Source organism: the organism of the source record quoted next (assembly GCF_019968955.1).
Source record: "MAG: Porospora cf. gigantea A chromosome Unknown PgA_NODE_403_length_19290_cov_378.068, whole genome shotgun sequence".
In the NCBI taxonomy this organism is placed as follows: domain Eukaryota; phylum Apicomplexa; class Conoidasida; order Eugregarinorida; family Porosporidae; genus Porospora; species Porospora cf. gigantea A.
The window spans coordinates 1-19,290 of record NW_027151676.1 but is presented as its reverse complement, the minus strand read 5'-3'; the positions used below and the strand labels follow the sequence as shown (position 1 = coordinate 19,290).

At 53.8% G+C, this 19,290-nt stretch overlaps 14 protein-coding genes across 21 annotated transcripts; 7 read left to right on the top strand and 7 right to left on the bottom strand.

Annotated features, from left to right (window-relative positions):
* Positions 1-613: 613 nt before the first annotated feature.
* On the bottom strand, positions 614-1,147 carry KVP18_004002 (uncharacterized protein; the record flags this gene model as incomplete). The annotated part of the gene is made up of 1 exon (XM_067956214.1): positions 614-1,147. The coding sequence occupies one exon, from the start codon at positions 1,145-1,147 to the stop codon at positions 614-616; it is 534 nt and encodes a 177-aa protein (XP_067808904.1).
* A 350-nt stretch (positions 1,148-1,497) lies between these two features.
* KVP18_004003 (uncharacterized protein) lies at positions 1,498-2,187 on the bottom strand (the record flags this gene model as incomplete). 2 transcript variants are annotated; one of them, XM_067956215.1, is made up of 1 exon in its annotated part: positions 1,498-2,187. In XM_067956215.1, one exon carries the CDS (start codon positions 2,185-2,187, stop codon positions 1,498-1,500), a length of 690 nt encoding a protein of 229 aa, XP_067808905.1. The 2 variants fall into 2 exon arrangements, with proteins under 2 accessions (XP_067808905.1, XP_067808906.1); XM_067956216.1 differs by having other exon boundaries at positions 1,498-2,097.
* A 739-nt stretch (positions 2,188-2,926) lies between these two features.
* Positions 2,927-3,523, bottom strand: KVP18_004010 (uncharacterized protein; the record flags this gene model as incomplete). Its single annotated transcript, XM_067956229.1, has 1 exon — positions 2,927-3,523. The coding sequence occupies one exon, from the start codon at positions 3,521-3,523 to the stop codon at positions 2,927-2,929; it is 597 nt and encodes a 198-aa protein (XP_067808918.1).
* Positions 3,524-3,838: 315 nt separating this feature from the next.
* Positions 3,839-4,969, top strand: KVP18_004012 (uncharacterized protein; the record flags this gene model as incomplete). Its single annotated transcript, XM_067956231.1, has 1 exon — positions 3,839-4,969. The coding sequence occupies one exon, from the start codon at positions 3,839-3,841 to the stop codon at positions 4,967-4,969; it is 1,131 nt and encodes a 376-aa protein (XP_067808920.1).
* Positions 4,970-4,992: 23 nt separating this feature from the next.
* On the top strand, positions 4,993-5,670 carry KVP18_004011 (uncharacterized protein; the record flags this gene model as incomplete). Its single annotated transcript, XM_067956230.1, has 1 exon — positions 4,993-5,670. One exon carries the CDS (start codon positions 4,993-4,995, stop codon positions 5,668-5,670), a length of 678 nt encoding a protein of 225 aa, XP_067808919.1.
* Positions 5,671-5,839: 169 nt separating this feature from the next.
* On the bottom strand, positions 5,840-7,120 carry KVP18_004006 (uncharacterized protein; the record flags this gene model as incomplete). Of its 2 annotated transcripts, none has more annotated exons than XM_067956223.1 (1): positions 5,840-7,120. In XM_067956223.1, the coding sequence occupies one exon, from the start codon at positions 7,118-7,120 to the stop codon at positions 5,840-5,842; it is 1,281 nt and encodes a 426-aa protein (XP_067808913.1). The 2 variants fall into 2 exon arrangements, with proteins under 2 accessions (XP_067808913.1, XP_067808912.1); XM_067956222.1 differs by having other exon boundaries at positions 5,840-7,087.
* Positions 7,121-7,223: 103 nt separating this feature from the next.
* On the bottom strand, positions 7,224-8,213 carry KVP18_004013 (uncharacterized protein; the record flags this gene model as incomplete). The annotated part of the gene is made up of 1 exon (XM_067956232.1): positions 7,224-8,213. One exon carries the CDS (start codon positions 8,211-8,213, stop codon positions 7,224-7,226), a length of 990 nt encoding a protein of 329 aa, XP_067808921.1.
* A 254-nt stretch (positions 8,214-8,467) lies between these two features.
* Positions 8,468-9,914, top strand: KVP18_004005 (uncharacterized protein; the record flags this gene model as incomplete). 3 transcript variants are annotated; one of them, XM_067956219.1, is made up of 2 exons in its annotated part: positions 8,468-8,774; positions 8,803-9,914. In XM_067956219.1, the coding sequence occupies 2 exons, from the start codon at positions 8,468-8,470 to the stop codon at positions 9,912-9,914; spliced, it is 1,419 nt and encodes a 472-aa protein (XP_067808909.1). The 3 variants fall into 3 exon arrangements, with proteins under 3 accessions (XP_067808909.1, XP_067808911.1, XP_067808910.1); XM_067956221.1 differs by having other exon boundaries at positions 8,468-8,821; XM_067956220.1 differs by lacking the exon at positions 8,468-8,774 and having other exon boundaries at positions 8,823-9,914.
* Positions 9,915-10,397: 483 nt separating this feature from the next.
* On the top strand, positions 10,398-10,790 carry KVP18_004009 (uncharacterized protein; the record flags this gene model as incomplete). The annotated part of the gene is made up of 1 exon (XM_067956228.1): positions 10,398-10,790. The coding sequence occupies one exon, from the start codon at positions 10,398-10,400 to the stop codon at positions 10,788-10,790; it is 393 nt and encodes a 130-aa protein (XP_067808917.1).
* Positions 10,791-11,110: 320 nt separating this feature from the next.
* Positions 11,111-15,699, top strand: KVP18_004004 (uncharacterized protein; the record flags this gene model as incomplete). 2 transcript variants are annotated; one of them, XM_067956218.1, is made up of 2 exons in its annotated part: positions 11,111-11,528; positions 11,552-15,699. In XM_067956218.1, 2 exons carry the CDS (start codon positions 11,111-11,113, stop codon positions 15,697-15,699), a joined length of 4,566 nt encoding a protein of 1,521 aa, XP_067808908.1. The 2 variants fall into 2 exon arrangements, with proteins under 2 accessions (XP_067808908.1, XP_067808907.1); XM_067956217.1 differs by having other exon boundaries at positions 11,111-11,559; positions 11,586-15,699.
* Positions 15,700-15,731: 32 nt separating this feature from the next.
* Positions 15,732-16,514, top strand: KVP18_004007 (uncharacterized protein; the record flags this gene model as incomplete). Its single annotated transcript, XM_067956225.1, has 1 exon — positions 15,732-16,514. The coding sequence occupies one exon, from the start codon at positions 15,732-15,734 to the stop codon at positions 16,512-16,514; it is 783 nt and encodes a 260-aa protein (XP_067808914.1).
* A 13-nt stretch (positions 16,515-16,527) lies between these two features.
* KVP18_004015 (uncharacterized protein) lies at positions 16,528-17,229 on the top strand (the record flags this gene model as incomplete). Its single annotated transcript, XM_067956235.1, has 1 exon — positions 16,528-17,229. The coding sequence occupies one exon, from the start codon at positions 16,528-16,530 to the stop codon at positions 17,227-17,229; it is 702 nt and encodes a 233-aa protein (XP_067808924.1).
* A 337-nt stretch (positions 17,230-17,566) lies between these two features.
* On the bottom strand, positions 17,567-18,661 carry KVP18_004008 (uncharacterized protein; the record flags this gene model as incomplete). 2 transcript variants are annotated; one of them, XM_067956226.1, is made up of 3 exons in its annotated part: positions 17,567-18,214; positions 18,243-18,601; positions 18,628-18,661. In XM_067956226.1, 3 exons carry the CDS (start codon positions 18,659-18,661, stop codon positions 17,567-17,569), a joined length of 1,041 nt encoding a protein of 346 aa, XP_067808915.1. The 2 variants fall into 2 exon arrangements, with proteins under 2 accessions (XP_067808915.1, XP_067808916.1); XM_067956227.1 differs by lacking the exons at positions 18,243-18,601; positions 18,628-18,661 and having other exon boundaries at positions 17,567-18,103.
* Positions 18,662-18,778: 117 nt separating this feature from the next.
* KVP18_004014 (uncharacterized protein) lies at positions 18,779-19,290 on the bottom strand (the record flags this gene model as incomplete). Of its 2 annotated transcripts, none has more annotated exons than XM_067956234.1 (1): positions 18,779-19,290. In XM_067956234.1, a coding segment is annotated over one exon (512 nt), but the record flags the coding sequence as incomplete, so codon positions are not given. The 2 variants fall into 2 exon arrangements, with proteins under 2 accessions (XP_067808923.1, XP_067808922.1); XM_067956233.1 differs by having other exon boundaries at positions 18,779-19,180.

The following is a 19,290-nucleotide window of genomic DNA, read 5'->3' as shown; positions in this document are numbered from 1 at the left end:
GGGAGAGACACCTTGAATTCATCTCCTTTCACAGCTTTAGGAAGGGGAAGCGCTCCTCCAGCTTTAGGGAATGTCAGACTCACAACCTGACTGTCTTCATCCGCCGGACCACCCAGTACGACGGCCTTCGCTGCAGGGGTTTTCATCCAGGGACGTGTGTAGATGAACGACACGATCTCATTCTCACTCTGGGGGTCTTCTGTGAGGCGGAACAGGAACACAGCAGTGCCTAGGGACCCCAATTCTGCGTTACTTCTCTCGAAGCACGACTGTGCCTTCACTAATTCGGCGCCCCAAGTGTTTTGCACCTCCCAGCTGAAACCGGCGGATGGACGGCAGGCCAGTAGCACCTCGAAAGTATCTCCAACGGCTCCCTCCACCATCGCAACTCCCCCAGACGCTGTGAACTCAATCTGCTCAGCACGCTTTTCGCGTGGAGGAAGGAATGCAAGGCTCACCGCCGTCAAAAGTGGAAAGAACCGCATTTGTGGTTGAGGTATTTCATCCAAACGTGTGCACAGTGGGGCGTTACTTGGAGACATAAAAAGGTTGCATTGAAAAAAAAACAGTGGCATCTTTGGCCTATCATTTTATCAGGAGCGTCTTCGTACTTTCACTTGATCAACGCTCTCACCACCGCCTCCGCCATCGCATTGAGGTCGAAATCCCGCTTCACGACGGTAACTAACTCCTCCCCATCAGCAGGACTCTCGATCACACTAACGAGTATGACTGTCTTGCCTGGCGCTTTCGATGGATTTGAGTTCGTCTCCGAGTTTACAGAGGCCTTTGAGTTGACAGAGGCCTTTGAGTTTTCAGAAGACTCGGAAGTCAGTACGTGTAACCGCTTCACCAAGGAGACCTTTTGGAGGTTCAGCACCTCCCATTCGCTGTCGGCGTCGTCGGTAGCGAGAACAACTTCCAGCAAGTCACCTGTCACTACATTCACAAGTGATACCAAGCCTCCATTGCTTGGAAAAACGGCCTGCCGTGCCTGATAGGCCTCACGCCCCGCCACCACAACCGCTTCAGTTAACGGGTGTAGAGACCACGCGGGGTGTAGCACGAGCCGAACGATTTCCTTTTGGTGTCTGGGAACCTCTGTTAGCCGAAAGATGAAGACCTCTTCCTCAGGAATCCCATCCATATCCGAATCCAAAGCGTAGGTTTTACTCACCAACTCAACTCCACGAGAACGGACGACGTGCCAGCCTTCCGTGTTTGGAAAACCTGGCAGATACACATGTAATGAATTACCAGACTCGGCTCTGTGAAGCTGAAGTGTGCCTCCATTCTCAGAAAAAGACAACTGGAAAATCTTATGGACGCCACAGGTTCGTACGCATATTAGCGTCAGCAGCGAAACAACGAAAGGATTCATTATGTCGTTTGAATAGACGACGCCGAAAGCACATGACTTTTCCGATCATTCGGAAAAAGATGGTAAGCTTTAGAATCAGTAGTCTACATATCAGAATTTCGTTCATTCGATTAGAATCATTGGAATGCTTGTTTGACAGTGACGATCTTCCTGCCATTTACGGGTTGAGTGGCCCGATAATTACCGTACGCGGGATTGTTGACTTGGTTGGGGTAGAGTTTAGCGAGGCTGGACCACTGCTCCTTTTGCTCCTTGGACATCTCGCACACACTGTTGGTGACGAACCACAAGACCGGTTCGTCACAGTTAGGCGTGGTCAGAGACCCAGAATAGTGGTAGAATTCCAAGTGTCTACCTTCGCTCTTGCCGAAGAATATGTCAAGCGGATGGCGAATGGAGATTGTTTCCGCTGGGGCCTTAGAGAAGTGAGGCTCGGAGATATCCCATCCCCGTTCGAAAACAGGAATGCGGCATTCGTCAAACAAGGGATGGGGATCGCCGAGCTGGAAGAGGACGGCTACGACTGCAACCTGGCCCGCAGCGTTCTTATGGACCAGATGGACCTCCAAGGTCTTCCTCCTGCCGTTCAAAGTGTGCTCGGCCTCTGTGTGGAAATGGACGTCGCAGCATCTGAAAATGTCCTTGTCCAGAATTATCTCGGAGATGTCTTGCAACGGGACAGCGGCGTTGTGCTCATCGAGGAATTGGAGCTTCATCTTGCCGTCCACGCACTTAAATTGGGGCTTGCAGTGGTACTTGAAGCATCGGAAGTGAATTTTCGGATTCGAAACAACCGCGCTGCTCATCTTACCAAGGTCAAAGTCGATTGGGGACTGGGCGCGCTTGCCCTGACATCCAGGCCACGAGCTCTGCGCCTTGTAATCTAGCAAGTCTCTGGAAGAATATAATAGTGACTCACTACACACACTCTCCACGTGGAGCCTCGCAGAGTACACACCACTGCAGCTCACTGACACGATGCCTTACTGTGCAGCCCTATCGTGGTCGACACCCTTAGCGTCGCAACATGACTGACTTGAACCCATCGAGACTTCAATATAATTGCGTCTTTAATTTATATAGCGCATGAGTCATGAATTGAGTAATTGCCTACTCTATGACTGCGAATGTGTTCATCTTGGTGATCGTTGGTGAGACGCAGGCTGATTTTTTTCTCTTACGCCATTTCAGGGAAGGGTGACACGCCTTTATATGAGGCGGATCTCTCCACCGGGGGTAAACGCGAGGACACGCCCCACTTGGATCAGTTCGTCATCAACGCAGCTCTAGATTTGGTGGATGAGCAGGTGTGGAGGACTAACGGTATGTACATGCGCCGAGTGGACTCATTTAACGACTTCTTCGTCTCCGCATGGGTATCGGCCGGTCACCTGCGGCTTATGCTCCTGCACAAGGCTCCAAGGGTCCCGGACCCCAACGTTCGGAATTTCCTCCAGGCAGTCCATGAGCTGGTGGTGAAGACCCTTATGAGCCCTTTCCACGAGCCAGGGACACTTTTTGTGTCTTCGAAGTTCGATGAGAAGGTCAATTTGGCGTCTCAACGGACACTCCACAGCGTATGAGACCAGAGATTATGTCGGTCTGCAGACATCTGGAGCTGCTTTGGCACAGTGACAGCATCTGCGAGACTTTTTCAATCTTGTCCACGAGTGTCAACAGTCCTTGAGGGTACCCGGTCATGTCAGGAACCTGGAGCGCCTTGTCGCTGACGGCGGGTGTTTGCGACATGTCTTTGATTTGTTGATCTCGGGCACATAGTCGCGCAATCAGCTCCTTCTCCGTCCCCAGCGCGAACTTGAGCTTCAGCTGCAGCTGGCTGCACTCTTCACACATCTCCGGCTCTACGCAGATATCCACTGCGGCGCATTGGGTGAGGATGGCTGGTGGAGGCTCTGGTGCTCGGGGGCAGCTGTTAGCAGAGTCCTCGGGATCCTCAGGAATCAGGTTGCTGAATATGTTGAATGGGCCCTCCAGGCCACGCTGAAACTGCAGAGGTGTCCGAAGCTCTACAGCAGGGTTTGCGACTCCCGCGGGCTTCTTCGGCGCGAGTCGTTGCTTCCGGTCCGCCTGTTTCTTGAGGGCCAACTCGAATAGTCGTTCATGGACTGATTTCCTGATCATATTAGCGGGTGTGGTGCAATGTGCACCATCACATCTAAAAGAGTCTCAGCCAACACCTTAAACAATCAACATAAAAATAGAGGACATGCACATTTGTAGTGATTAAAATGGATACGGCGTATCAAGCATCGTTGACTCCACAGTCGGTCGCATACGCTAAACAGGCATAACAGGGCCTAACAGAGTGAGTGGGGTCACAGATGAGGTTTTGTACACGTTGGCGGAACAGAATTCAGGTGAAGGTGTCTTTTAGCTTGGTGGACCAGTCAGTGGATGTACCTTTCCTAATCGTGTGTGCATATACGAGGTGCAATCATGGAGGAGAAGTCAGGGCACCGCAGATTCTTGACGCTTCTTGGCCTAGTGGTCTCCTATTGGATTACAGACATCTTTGTCAGCATCCACCAGAAGAAGTACTACCTGAGCTTCTATCCGTTTCCGGCGTTTGTGACGACGTTCCAGAACGCATTCTCGTTCATGTTGTTTTGGCCCATGGCTACTCTAGGTCACATCAGTGGGATCCGCCTCCTCCAGTCCTGCTTTCCTCTAGCCCGGTACCGATTTTCGACTGCTATTAAAATTCTACCGGTTAGCTTTATCTTCTACTTGTCCATCACATTCAGCATATACGTGCTGAGTGCCGTGAAGCTGAGTAAGGTCGACGCGTTGAAGTCGCTTGGAATTCTGTTCTCAACTGTTCTTCAGAGGATTCTTCTGGACAAGAAGACAAGTTTCCTGGGTTGGGTGGGCGTTGCAATCATCTGTAGCGCCTTCTTCGTGGCAGTCGGGGACGTTCCTGCGTACGCTGCTGCCGTCGGCGTCACCGCGGCTTTGCTGTCGTCGCTACGGGGCGTCACAGTAAGCAAGGCGATGCGCCTGCTAGACAACAACCCGGGTACTTTCCTGATGTACAACAGCAGCCTTCAAGCCGTCTGCGGCCTGATTTCCGCCCCGTTGCTGGACATTACCATGAAGCCCGCGTCCTTGCCGAACCCGCTGGACATCGCTCGGGATAACATACCCATCCTCCTGATGCACGTGGCAATCAACTCAAGCCTTGCTCTGCTTGGTAACATTCTGTCCTTCAGCTTCCTTAGCATGGCGTCTCCCGCCAGTTTTCAGATATGCAACATCTTGAAAAACGCGATGTTCGCGACAACGGGCATTGTGATTGAGGCCACAGAAGGCATTCCTCCAACTCTGAGCATCATATCTCCTGTAGTTCAGAAGTTGGTGGGAGGGTTCGTGTTTATGCTGTCCAAGATGAAGCCTAAGGAGAGGGCTCTCTCGACCGTTGAGTTGCTGTTGGCGGGCAGTGAGACGCCAGCGGAAAAGGGACGTTGCAGCGTCTACATGTTTCACGATGACGCCTTGTTGGCTGCGGAAGAGGCAGAATCCGGCGAGGAGCTTCTCGCTGAGCAATCTTCAAGCCCCACATATGTTTAGCGCAACCTGTCATCAATTCCAAAATGCTATCAAGTGCCATAATATTCATAGTGCAGGCTCTCGGGCGCTGCGGCAACAAGTACGATCCGGTCTGCGACCACCTCGGGAACACGCACGCGAACTTCTGCAAGATGCAGGTCGCTGGCGGCCAGCTTGACTGCCACGGACGGTGCCCCTGTTTGAAAGACATGTTCTGCACTACTGACCTCGACCCTATCTGCTCGCAGCGAGGCCACACATACACCAACATGTGTTCTCTGGAACGTGCCAACCAGGACTTTGCTTGCTATTCGAAGTGTCCTTGCCGACGTGGACGCTGGTCGCTTGATAGCGTGGACGTTTGCACCATCTACATGCCTGTTTGTGCTACAGACTTCCAGACGTACTCCAACGCTTGCGACGTCCCTGATGGTGAAGCTACCATGTGCTCAGGTCCATGCCCCTGTGAGAAATGCGACGACAACTCGCCTATTTGCGGGTCCGACGGAGCAACCTACCGAGATCATTGCGATTTGAAGCGTTCCGCCTCGAGATTGACACACATCTCTTGCCACAAACGTTGTCCGTGTGATTGCCCGGCCACGCTGAACCCTGTTTGCGGCTCCAATGGTCAGACCTACGACAACGAATGCGCTCTGGCGCTGTCCACAGCCAACGATGTCAGCAAGGTATGCGATGGGGTGTGTCCTTGCGGAGTATGAATTGTATGAGAGCATGCTCATATAGGGGACTCCTTGCGGAGTATGAATAGTATGACGTGTCAACTGGAAAAATTTTGAATAAATTTGAAGTCGCTAAATCATCTTTTAAGGGTTTTCGAGGGAACGGAACAGAAGGCACAGATATCAATGAATTAAGGCAGAAATTCGCTTATATGTCATCCGGAACAATAGAACTGTGTTCAGGTATACACTTCGACGTGGTACTCTCGTATGTGATCATCGTGTGTTCCTCCGGTTTTGACGCAAGTAGATTTCTCGCGGATTTATTTACAGGTAGTACGTCTGACCCAATGCTGAGGCTGGACTGTCCGGTGACCTTGTGAATGTCCTCTGTGAGCTCTCCTCTGAGACTTTTCTCCATGAGCATCCGGAGTTTCAGTCCTTTATATCCCTTTCCAAAGAGATATGCGAGCTTAGCAAATGCTGCTTCAGCCATGAGATCTTTTCCTTCGATGACGCCCATGTCATACAGTCGAACGCCATTCTCATACGTCAACAATGAGCAGGTACCCTTCGGACATTGTGTGATGCAAACAATGTCAATGCCAGCAGCGATGCCCTCGTTGATGACTTCTACGAATTTCGGGTCGCCACAGGGAGCCGTGCCTGAACCAAAAAGCTCCAGGATAACCCCAAAAGGCCTAACGTCCGTACTGAACACGTTCCGAAGAATACTGGCCGGGAACATGGGAGTGAGCTTCACCACAATGACGTTGTCCACCAGCATGTTTGTGAAAATTCGGAATCCGCGTTTGCTGGGCGTCATCAGCAGCTGCTCGTCGATTGTGACGTCTACGCCTACCTTTCCAAGGGGAACATATTTGGGTGAGTCGAACGCCTCCATCGCGTCGCAGTCGACCTTGACTGTGCGGTTACCTCTCATAAGCTTGCTTCCGAACAGCACAACCACCTCAGTAATCTGCGAGAAACCCGCGATCATCATGGCCACTGCGAGATTCTTTCGCCCGTCAGTCTGGATGTGACACAGAGGCAGCATGGAACCCGTAAAAACCACCGGCTTCCCGAGGTTCTCCAGCATAAAACTAAGTATGCACGCAGAGTACGCCATGGTATCGGTTCCATGCAGCACGACAAATCCGTCGTACTGACCGTAGTGGTTGCGGATCACTCCGCAAATTCGGACCCAGTCTGTGACTCGGATGTCGGAGGAGTCCACGAGCTGAGGCCAGGACTCAATATCAAACTTCGGCAGAGAGGCATCCTGCAGCTCCGGCAAATTTCGAAGCGTGTCCAACGACTTTATGGGTCTTAAAGAGTTCTTCTGGCCGCTGTACTCCATACATATCGTTCCGCCGGTGACAATTATGAGGATTCGACCGATCCGACCTAGTCTGGTGTCAGGAGTTTCGTCTACGGAAGGGACGTCGACGGGCATTCCGGCATTTAACTTCTTCGTCAGTTGTGGCATCTGAGGGAATGTGAAATTCAGGGCTATTGTATCATGTCCGAATGTGGTTTGTCGGACTGCGATCTTTGAGCAGGTGCAGGTGCGCTGTTGCCATACAAATTGATCACTTCCACAAAGAAAAAAAGGAGGGCTTCGATTTGGGCTCTTCCACTGATTGGGCTGCCCGCATTATCGCCTGTTGTCTGACGAACTTCTGCTGGAAGGCAACTGCTTGCTCCAGGGTGAGGATTGGGGGCCTCTCTGTGGGGGCTGCCTCAGAGACCAGCGGTGTAGGCGGCGGAGTCGCCATTTTTGGCGGAGGGACTTCTGGAGCAGGCTCGTCTGACCAATGCTTCAGAATATCCACTACCCGTTTTTTTATCTCGTCCCGGGAGCATCGGAAAAAGACTACACATGTCCGAGAGGCGTACCACTTCTGCTTCTTTACTTGGTCGGCGAGGGTGTTGTCGAAGCTGGCCTCCTTGAGGTGAGCCTCGGGAATGCCCGACTGATGTAAGAGGTGGTTAACATGGACCTGCAAGCCGGTGAGCTCTTTGAGTACACTCATCCTCCGGGGGAACATTTCTGTATGCTTGGTCGCTGCTTGTTGCTCCACGGCACGCATAGCCAACACCAAGAGAAAGGTGAAGTTGTTAGGAGTGATGGCCGTTATAGCGGAATCCGCCACCACTTCAGACACGATACGTTGCAGTTGCTGGCGAGAACGGAGTGTCTGGAGGAAGTCGATTTCGTCCTTCTCATACTGCTGAAGGAACGTCATCAGTGCCCTCTGTCTTTCTCCGGCCTCCTGGAAAACAGCGCGTGTCTGTTCCAAAGTTTCGGAGTCGAACGTGGAGCCGGGATTGAACGTGCATTCCAACATGGACTCCGTGGCAATGGTAGAGGCCTGGTTCTCACTGATGCATTTCCGGAAGCGTCGTTTGGCTTCGTCAGCCTCCATGCACTTCTTATACCACAAGTCCCAGCGTTTATTGGAGCTGTGCTTTGTGGTTTTGTCCTTCTGCTGGCGCTGAGGTACTTGTTTTTCCGCTGCCCGCTGGTAGAGACGCTCGTAGACTGTTTTTGGTCTTGCGGCTGCGTTTTCCGTCTCCATTGAGATTGCACACTGCACACGCCGTTCTGATGCTGCTCTATACAGGGATGCACCCAGTGCACACCAACCGAAACGCCGCAGTGGTAAACGTACATGCAAGCTACCGTTTACAACAATATATCCTTCGACTTTGGAAAGCACGGTACACACGTTTAAATATGTGGCAGTCGAGGCGACTTATTCACTTGAGCATCATTTACAGACCACGCGTTGCCCCACTAGGGAGGGTGTACCTAATACCGAATTTGGAAACGATGGTGGTCAACCTCTCGGATTTCAGAAAGGAACTTTCGCGGCTGGGAGTCGATGCCTTCGTGTGTTTTAGTGACGACTCCCACGCTTCAGAGTCTCCTTGTGATCACGACGATCGACGAAAAGAGCTGACTGGGTTTACGGGGTCTGCTGGCACTGCGCTGGTGTCTATGGAGCAGGCGTGGCTCTGGACCGACGGTCGATATTTTGTGCAAGCAGAAGCCGAGTTGGGCTCTGAGTGGACTCTCATGAAGGGTGGTCTCCCAGACACTAAGACCATCAATGATGTGATTAAGAACACTGAGTCCAGTGAGCTACAGGTGGTTTGGCAACGCAGTAACAAAGATTGGATTTGATATGCTCTGCAGCCCGTTTCAGACCATACAAGACCTCAAAACACACACGCAGAAGGCCCTAGTTGCAACGGATAATCCTGTTGACGCTCTTTGGCCTGGCAGGCCGCCGGCTCCTTGTGGTCCGATCTCCCTACTGCCCAAGGAATTCTCAGGGCAAGACACAGCCTCCAAGCTGGCTGCCGTCCGCACTAAGATGGCAGAGGAGGATGTTACGCATGTGGTCGTTCTCAGCCTGGACGAAGTCTGCTGGACCTGCAACATTCGGGGCGCTGACAACCCTAATACGCCCTTTGCCCGTGGATTCTTGATCATTGGGCTGGAATATGCGGAGCTTTATGTTGTGGAGTCGAGGCTGACCAAGGAGGCACTCGATGCGTTGGACTGCGCTAGCGTCGTGCGTAAAAGCTACTTCGACTTTGCTCAGGGCCTCCAAGGGATCCCGAAGACTGCTTCGGTGATGGTGTCTCGGTCAGCAGCTTGCGTCATTGAGGCGATTTCCGAGTCGAATCGTAGGCTTGTCGATGCCAACATTGTGGCGAATCTGAAAGCGGTGAAGAACCAGACTGAGCTGGAAGGGTTTCAGTCCTGCCATGTCGAAGATGCTGTGGCCATGTGTAGATACCTCTCTTGGGTGACCACGGCTTCAGATGATGTACTCACGTCTTGTACAGAGTTCACTGCCGCCTTGCGGCTGGAGGGCCTGAGGCGTGAGATGCCGAGCAACCGAGGGTTGTCGTTCACGTCTATCTCCTCCATCGGAGGTAATGGCGCTGTCATTCATTACCACCCCACAGAGAAGGAGAGCGCTCAGATACAACGCGACCTCTACCTTATCGACTCGGGCGGCCAGTACGTCACAGGAACAACTGACGTCACACGCACTATGCACCTAGGAGAGCCGTCAGCCGAACAGGCAGAAATGTTCACTCGCGTCCTGTGTGGTCACATTGACCTGGCGATGACCCATTTTCCACGCGGGACTAAGGGCTTCCAACTTGACACCCTGGCCAGACGACACCTCTGGAATGTGAATAGGAATTACCTGCATGGGACAGGTGAGTTTGTAGTCAGAATGAGTGACGAGGCTGGCTAACACACACGGGCCCTATGGGTACTTCGGGAAACTTCAGTTTGTCCGCGGTCTCGAAGGTGTCTAAGGCCCTTGTAAGTCCGACGTCCACAGCGGCGTGCAGTCCAATGAATGGCCTAATCCCTGCCAACCACCTCGCTGCGACATCTGGGAATTGGATCTGCACGCTCATCAACGTCTGCTCCACGTAGGCGTTGTGCACGCTCAACAGAGCACCGATCGCGTCATCATACTCCTCCAGCTGCTTGCAGAGAGCCTCTACGGATTCCGTGTCTGCGTTCTGTTGACGAAGGAGCTCCTCCAGCTGGTTAGCTCTTCGCCGCTGGATGTCGCACTCACGCAGCATTGTTTCCATCGCCCGCTCAGCAGCCTCGTATCTCAGTTGCCATTTGTGCTCCCGAGTCATATCTTGTATTATATTCTCCAGGTCACGGAGTCGGACACTACCTCAGTGTTCACGAAGGGCCGCTGTCAATTAGCACCCGCATGAACGGTCCCGGGCCCTCCACCGCGCTGGTTCCAGGTATGGTGATGTCGAACGAGCCGGGGTTCTATCAGACGGGGCACTATGGCATTCGACATGAAAACTTAGTCTACGTTGTGCCAGGCGCGGATCCTGAGTGGTACCAGTTCAAGCAACTCACTTGCGTACCCTTCCAGAAGAAATGCCTTCAGATGGACCTGCTGTCAGAAGAGCACGTCTCATGGCTCAACGCGTACCATGAGGCTTGTCTGGAGAAGGTCTCGACCTACATGTCGGAGCACATGGCGGAGCTGTCGGACTATGAGTCCACCATGCGCTGGTTGAAGGATGCATGCGCCCCGTTGGTGGCTGTGCCACAAGTACTCCGAGTGGTATCCCGTGAAGATTTGTTTTAATCTGTCATGGAACTGCTCCTTGTAAATGTCACCCGAATACGTGTAGCCTCCTCCTTCCTGACCGTCTTGTCTGACTCAAAGGATGTAGATTTCTCCCTGCGGTATCCTTCTGAGGCGCTGGCACTCGCCAAGTAGGTTAATCAGGCTGCAATGATAGGCACGAGCGGCCAAGGAACTACACACTGCATATCGATGCTATCGATGACATTGATGGCCTTGCAACCGTTTGGGAATCTGAAACGGGATTCTCGTTGCAAACCAAATTCGTCGAGAGCAAATCCGTCGTTGGTAGAATACTGGCCAGCACAGGCGGGGCTCAGATGGAGGTCATCGTCGATGTAACCGCACACGACACGAACGAGCTACTGGCTTCTGTGAGTGCGCCCCTAATCGAAATGGAAAACCGGGGTCGCGAATTGTTTCTGTTTCAGCAAGAGAAGAACAATCTGAAAAAAGTGGGTGTGATCAATCTCCAGGTGCACGTGATACATGACGAAGATGCTCGCGCGACTGAGGTGAATCTTCCCACCGAGGTTTGGGACTTCGCGTTGCCGCGTACGTTCGACGCAGTCAAATCACATCCCAGACCACCCTCCGTGGAGGTCAAGGCTTCAGCCGAAGAAGTGGAACCGCAGGATGTAGACTTCTACATTAGGCACTTCCTTGATCTGGAAAGGACTGAAACCCCTCCGCCGCTGTTGTTTGGCGACTCCCTTCCTGACGAAATCGTCCATACGGGTGAGATATTCTCCCCAGACCAGGCGGTCGGGTGGGTTGCCGTTGGGTGTTAAACAGTCGTCTTTTCAAGACGACAGGACTGGGCTCGACTCGTTCCTGGCACGCCGTTTTTAACGCTGAGGTCGACAAGGCAATTCGCTCGTCGCTGGGTACGCTGTATGCCTCAGAGGATCCTGTGCACGTTGCATCGCTTTTGAAGCTCTTCGAAGCGAGTGCACGACCGTTGGCTGTAGCCTCCTTCTTCGAATTAGCAGCGCGTGAGTTGGGTGAGGCTATCATAGACGTGGCCTCGGCGGCCGCGCTGGAGTCTAATTCCCTTGCCAGGCCACTCTACGTCCTCGATCCTGCACAAGAGGAGCAGGCTTCACTGTCTGCGGAGTCCGCGAACCTCCTAGAGTTCATTCGTGACAGTTCCCGGACCTGCCATACGTCCATCCTCGGAGTCACTCCTGTGGAGCCTTCCCACCCGGCCATCGCATTCCGACTCTTCGAGAAAGACCTGGTATTTGCATCCGACAAAGGCCTCTTGGCAATATTGGTTATGGGCGACGAACGCACCAGCATAGCGCAGGCGCAAAAGGTGTACACTCGAGAGGTCGCAGCCCAGTTGGTGGCTAACGACGCTCTCGTCCTTCTGAAGGCCCGACGATTCATGCAGTACCTATGTCAAGCGCAGATCTTGGACCCCTTCGAGTTTGCGAGGGCGATTTCTGGGCGGAAGCTCTCTCTGTTGGACCTGTCGATGTTTTGCATAGTGGACTTTCGGGGAATGCGTGTGGTTGTCCGGCCTTATCATCCACGTACAGCACACAGAGCCCAAACGACGCCGGATCTCTCAACTGAACTCGACGAACTCAGTCGTCTCCTTCACGTCAAGGATCTCCATCGTGCCGCCGTGCTGTCCTCGCCCGATGGAAAGAGCCCCACCATGTTCCTGCACCGACTGCACCGACTCCATGTCCGCCTGAAAAACGGGGAGGTTCTCACTCTGCGGTCGTTAACCACGTCAGTCTCTGACGACACCGACGTGGAAATCTACAAGGCAATGGATGATTTGCGGGTGTTCAGGGAGCGCTACGGATTGTTCCCGCTCAGCCAGCCAGCCTACAACCGAGTGAATGCGCTCTTCCTGGCTCCACCTTCCCATCGCGTGACGGGAAACCACTCCGCGTGCCGCCGGGCCTACTTGCAGTCTCAGCTTGTCGGAGACAATTTCTGGCCCAATAGTCGCCTGTATTCAACGCTGCTCGACAGAAAACGAGCCCGAGAGCGAATCCAGCGGTTCCATGTTAATCACCTTCGCCGCGTTACTCTGGAACTGGAGTCGTTGCAGTTGACAGGCCTCGGAGACTCCGAGGGGGTCTCGGCGTTTTTGCACGCTAGGGGGGTTCCGCTGGGGTGTTTAGGCCGACTAGCGACGCACACCTCGCATGTGTGGCTTCGGGCGGCGCTATTGACTAACATTGCCGCACGGACTGTGGGTGACCTTCATCGACGATGTATGTCAACGCTGGTCACAGCGTTCAACTGGGATTTCCTTCAAGCGGATATGGAGGTTGGCATTCTTCAAACCCGAGTCGCGCTTGTCGCCAAGCAATCCAAGAGTGCTGGCACACATAACAGTGCATTCTGGACATCTCGAGGCATCGAAGAGGCAGAACTGTTGTCTGATTACGACCTCTCGAAAGCCCTCTATGACGTCTCCCCGTACCTCCACGACCTCGTAGCTTCTGCTGCCGCTGGCGAGCGACTCCCTTTTGGAATTTTAGACCTGGTGACTTTGAACTTGTTCAATCTTTTGCTGGGCCGCTCAGTGGAGTCCTCGGAATTCTGGTCGCTCTACATGGGTCCGGCCTGCGCTGCAAAGTTCCCAGGGGTCTTATCAGCTGACATCACTCCGGGTACTATTCCGGCTCCGGGGCTGTTCATGGAGGCGCAGTGCGTGTGCACAACAAGATTCGTAACGCACGTGGATGACTTGGCCCGCCGGATAGAATCAGCGCACGCCCAAAGAGAAAACCCCGAGCGCTTATTAACCGTCATGGCCGGAGGACCTTTCATGGAGAAGCCAGGCGATACTCATTTCTCCGGGGCGTACCCGTTGATGCCTTCGGATTTGGCTAGAGTCGTAGCTGTGCGGAGCAAAACCAGCACTCGAGGTCTGCTCGCCTGCCTGCCTGTCCAGTTTTTCTTGGCGAACCCCGCGCGAGTGCATCTCCCGTTGAAAGGCATTGCGTTGGGAAGTGCGGATGGTCACGTCATCTCAACGCCGGTGACCAGCGTCTATTCTTGCAAAACCTGCGCTACTGCCTCCGTACGCGGGGGACGTTGTTGTAGCTCCCCCAGCGAGCAATTCACTTGTCGCCAGATGCAAGTGGCCCTCAACCGTTGCGAATCCCTTCCGTGGCTCGTTGCCCAAACCCTTGAGGTTCGGGAGGAACGAATGGGAGAGAACTTTCCAGTCTTGGCACGATTTGAATCCGGAATGACTTGGCCTGAGATCCAGGCTCACGCGGACTTGTACTGGTGGCTATGCCGGCAGGGTTGGTATAAGTTTGCAGTTGCAAGGGCGCAGAACCTACGTCAAGCCTATTCCAAGCACGACATGAAAGGGGTTATACTCACGCTCATCGTGGCGACTCTGGCTGTGGCTCATCACTCCTCTCTCGTAAGGGTTGGTGCTGACTCAATCCTTACTCGGCAGCGAGTGGCCACGATGCTACAACAGGTAACCAGCTTGTCGAGGACCTTGCTGGGAGACAGCACGCCACTGGCCTTGACGGTCTCGCTGATGAACGCCTGGGTAAGTGCGGACAGCGGGACTGGAGATTTCTTTCGAATGCTGGAAAAGCCCGCCAAGGACCTGATACGTTCTGTAAGTGGTGAGGGGACAGACGTGGGGAGCTTCCTCTCGTCAGGCTCGTTTACTGCCAGTCTATGTGCGGCTTCTGTCGTAGCATCAGGCCTAGATTTGGCTGCGCGGAGTATGCTTCGCCCTGAACGCACGGACTACGTCGAAACGCTGCGACAGCTCATCCACGTGGCCGAACAGGCTCACAGCTGCATCCTGCAGAGGCTAGGACCCTGTGCTCGGGCTACGGACGCCGCGGTGCGGGTGATTTGTCTGTACAGTCTGCTGCTTCGCGCCGGAGCCGACTCCACGGAGCCACAAATGGTGGCAGATCTCTGTTTGAAGTGCTACAACGAGCGGAAATCTCACGGAGCAGATTGGGAGGTGTTGGAGTGCTTGGATCTCATGTGCCATTTGGCTCCAAGTCAGTACGAAAAAATCTGTTGGTGGTTTGTGGTCGTGATCCACACAACTCAACAACGAGCGAGCAACGAAGCGATTTTGACTCTGGAGACTCCCGAACAAGAAAGGGCCTTCGATGCAATGCGGGCATCATGGTCTATGGAAGGCTTGATGGTTTCTGTCGGTTTGAAGGCTATTCGTCGACCGCGGTTAGCAACGTCTAGTTGGCTTGCTTGTCTTCCTGACGGTGCATTTGGCAAACCTCCCTCCCGGCCTGCCAAGCAGGCGAAGAGACAATTGTTGCAGCTGATCTTCAATCTGCAGCCCCAACAGAAGGAGGGAGCCTTCATGTCCGGGGTGCTACGCATGGTACTGGACCTGGATGAAGTGCTCTCGAGAGCTCAAGAGCACTGGATCGGCAGCCAGCAGCCCTGGAACCCTCCAGGAGACTTCCTCCTCCCACGTCCTGTGTCTGCCGTCCCCGTAGACCGGGGAGTGAATCGTGGTTACACCCTTCACCCTCCTGGGGGGAGACCTGAACGTGCCCGTATGAGTTGCATTGACAAGGTAGTACACCTTCTCACCTATTTCTCGCCACCACTGTCACGAGAAGAGCTGGTCGCGGGTGATGGCTTGTCTGGGACCTTCCCTGTGCTCCAGCCACATGACCACCTGGACCAGGTGGACCCCTGTACCCTGGATCCCTTAGTGCATTTCTGGAAAGTCCTACGAGAGGCGCAGTCGGAGGTGAAGACTGTCGTCATCAGGACTGTGCACTTCGCGGACCATCCTATTCTGAACTATCCAGCCACGGACTACCCTCACTGCACAAGACTGTTGTCCGCCGTCAGCAGCTTCACCAGCCGAGAGACGTTTGCGGCCTGGAACCGCACGTTCGAGGACATGGGGGGGGGTTGAGTGTGTGAATCCCTGTGTGCAAACCATTCGCTATGCCTGTTAATCGTAAAGGTCGGCGTCGAAAGGTTGCGTCACAATGCAGTTCGACTGCGAGCACCAGCCAGCAAAGCAACTTCTCCACCCGCAGCAGCGGTGGATCCTTCAAAAGCCCTCTGAGCGTCTTGAGCGAGACTGGCTGGAGTCCCTCTCGGCCCCTCGTAACCATTCAGTCAGAGCAAACTCCACTCCCCGATCCGAGCAACTTCTGGGTCGCCTCAGAGAAAGATACAACGAGCTATTACACCCCAGAGGTCACGGAGGAGGCACAGAGTCTTGAAGCGCTCCCAGATAGCTTAGGTCGGATCGCAAACAACTCTCCCCGCGTATCGTATGCCCAGAGTCCGCCCTCAGACTACTTCCACCTCATGCCATTTGAGTCGTGGACAGGTCCTAGACAGCCGGACTCCGTCGTTAGGTGGTTGCCGGTGTGCCGCCGAAAAGACCAGTGGTTCTCTCCATTCTGGAACCCTGACGAGGACACTTCGGGATTAAACTGGTACACTCGGCCAACAGAAGGTCACATGAGGTTCAGCTTCGCTGAGGCCAGTTTTGCCTGTTTAGGTCGGATGCAGGCCGGTAAAATGCCTGTTCTAGGTTCGCCCTCCAGCTGTGGCTGCTTGCCCCGTCTAGATTCCGCCGGGTCTGATGACAGCAGCTTTCGCCCCCTCAGTTGCAAGTCTGCCGCCAGACCCAGCCGACTGGAACAGAAAAATCAAGCCCGAAAGTGGAAAAATTTCCCAGTTCCGCAGGCTCCCTCACTAAAGCAAAAGAGATAATTTACTAAAGGGGATGTCATTCCTCTTCGTAACGATAGTTCGGGATGGACTGAACCTGACAGAACACGGCCAGAGTCCCTACTGTGAGGCCATGGTTTCGCGTCTCGTCGACGAGAAGGCCTTTGGGGCTATGGACCCTGTAGTTTCTGAGCAGGGCATTGGTCGCATGTCCATCACCTGCGACGATTTGCACGTCCACTGCGTCGAGCGTCGTATCTACGAGAAGGACTTTATGTTTATCGCCGTGACCAAAGACGTCAGCTTACCGAAGGCCCATGGCATGCTGGACGAGCTCTCCAACGTCTTTGTGCAGGATGTCGTCCCGTCATGGACGCTGAACTCAACTACAGGTGGACTGCAGCCTGTTCTGCTGGAAACATTGTCCAACTTAGTGACGAAGTGGGAGAACCATAGTCTGTGTGACGCTGGCGTCGATAGCATGCGGGATCAACTGGGGGCGATCCGTGGTGTACTCACACAGAGCATCGATCGTTTGGTCGACCGCGGAGATCGGATCGAGCTGTTGGTGGAGAGGTCAGAGCACCTCAATGCTCAGACGACGGAATTTAGGCAGACAGCGCGGTCTCTAGAGCGCTACACATGGTGGTCTAACGCGCGATGGCGCATTGGAATGTACTCAGCTATCAGTCTGGGGTTGCTGCTCGTACTCTTGTGGATGTACAACCTGCTGAGGCCTCTGGTCTCGTGGGTTTAGCGTCATGTGATAATTTTGTACACGTATGCATTGGGTGATTCAGTCACTGTCCAGGCAGATTCAAAGCCGTGAAAAAGCGTTTCGGCGACTGCAAAGTGGCATCGCTGTAGTACGCAGCGCACAGCAGGACGCTGACGTCGAATACAGCATTCAGGAACACCGTTTGCGGACAGGACTTCGAGCTGCTGTCTCCTTTTCCAAAGGCTGAAGCTTGTATGAAGAGGAGAACTGTGTTGGTTGACGCCTGAGCTCACTTGAAGGTTTAAGGAACCAGGCCATGAACACCCATCTGAAGGAGTCAAATGCTCTAAACCTGCATTGGATGGTAGCGAGTATCCTACGCGAAGTACAGCCGGGATGCTGCCATGTCCAGCTGATGATCTAAGAGTTCAGACCGAGTGGCAGCGGCGTAGAAGTTGGTCGCGACGATCACCACAAGGCTAACGATAACACGTGTGAGATACTCAGATGCGAAGAAGTCGACGGACAAGAGCTGAAAGACGTCAGAGTAAAGGCTAATGACCACTGCAGCGGCCAAAAACCTCAGTTCGTGTGCCGTAATAGTAGGACGGGGCCTAGGAAACCCCAGACTTAACAAGAGAAACAAAAGAATGGTAAGGACGTCCGCAATCTTGGCCAGAAGCAGCGCCACGCAGTATTGTGTGAGTTCTCCTTCTTGACCGGAAACACCAAGGTTCTGAATGGCCTGCCGGTCTAGAAGCATGTATGTGGCTCTTATGGTGCAGACGACGGCCATCAGTAGCAGGGTGACAGACGGTGACTTCGGTTGGAGAGCCACGAGGCTGTTCCAAAGGGCAAACACCACGCCACAAACAGTCATGATGACGGCACAAAGACCTAGGGATGCAGCCATCGCCAAATCCTCAGATGGCACGTGCTTACCGTTAGGGAACACCACTTCGAGCGTTCCCTTCACACTGTAGGAAGCCGATGCGGCGCCCGTGTGGAGGACGGCGACGACCAGCTGCGTCGGCTACGCCAAGGTGTCTCACTGATTCCGTTGTGAACCACGTTTTCGAAAACGCAATGGGGGTGCGGCTGAGCTGAAACCGGTAGAGGGCGTCGAAATCCGCCGATGACACAGGTGGTAGCTCGTCCCCTGCCGCCCGTGCCATCTGCCACTGCGCATCAGTGAACACGAAGAGAAAGGCAGTCCGGTCAAGGGAACTGTCATCTAGGTCCGAGGACAGCACCACGTCATGCAAGCGAATTACAGTGCCAGGCTCTGCTGGTAGGGTGTACCTAGTCTCTCTTGGCAGAAACGTGGGGTCCTGCCACACGATAGGCACCGCCACGCTCACTACAAACGAGTGGGGGGGTACGCTGGAAGTCTGGTCCAACGACACGAGGACTGTGTGATCTCCACATCAGACTCACGTGCTCTCGCAATGGACACCAGAAGAAGCCACATCTATGGTAAAATGATGACTTCCATTCGAAACGAATCACGAACAAATGAACAAGCACATACCTGACTGCACATTAACGATGTAAAAACGAGGATCTGACACTACGCAATTCGAGAACATCAGTCAACCTCCTCAACGGTGGGACCAGAGGAAGCGCCTCCCATGCCGCCCATGTCCATACCACCGGGCATACCACCGGGCATACCACCGGGCATACCTCCCTCACCTCCAGCAGCGGCGTAGACCTTCTGCATGATGGGGTTGAAGACAGCCTCCAGCTCCTTATACTTCTCATCGAACTCATCCTTCTCAGCGAACTGATTGTTATCGAGCCAGCTCAGGAGCTCAGTCACCTTGGCCTCAGCGGCCTCGATGTCAGCGGCATCCATCTTCCCCTTCAGGTTATCGTCCTTAATGGAGCTACGAACGGAGAAGCAATAGTTCTCCAAGGAGTTCTTGGCATCGATCTTCTGTCTGTTGCTCTCATCCTCGTCCTTGAACCTTTCGGCCTCCTCAACCATGCGCTCGATGTCGCTCTGGGACAGTCGGCCCTTGTCGTTGGTAATGGTGATATGACCCTTCTTCTGCGTGGATTTCTCCTGCGCGGTAACGTTGAGGATACCGTTAGCAT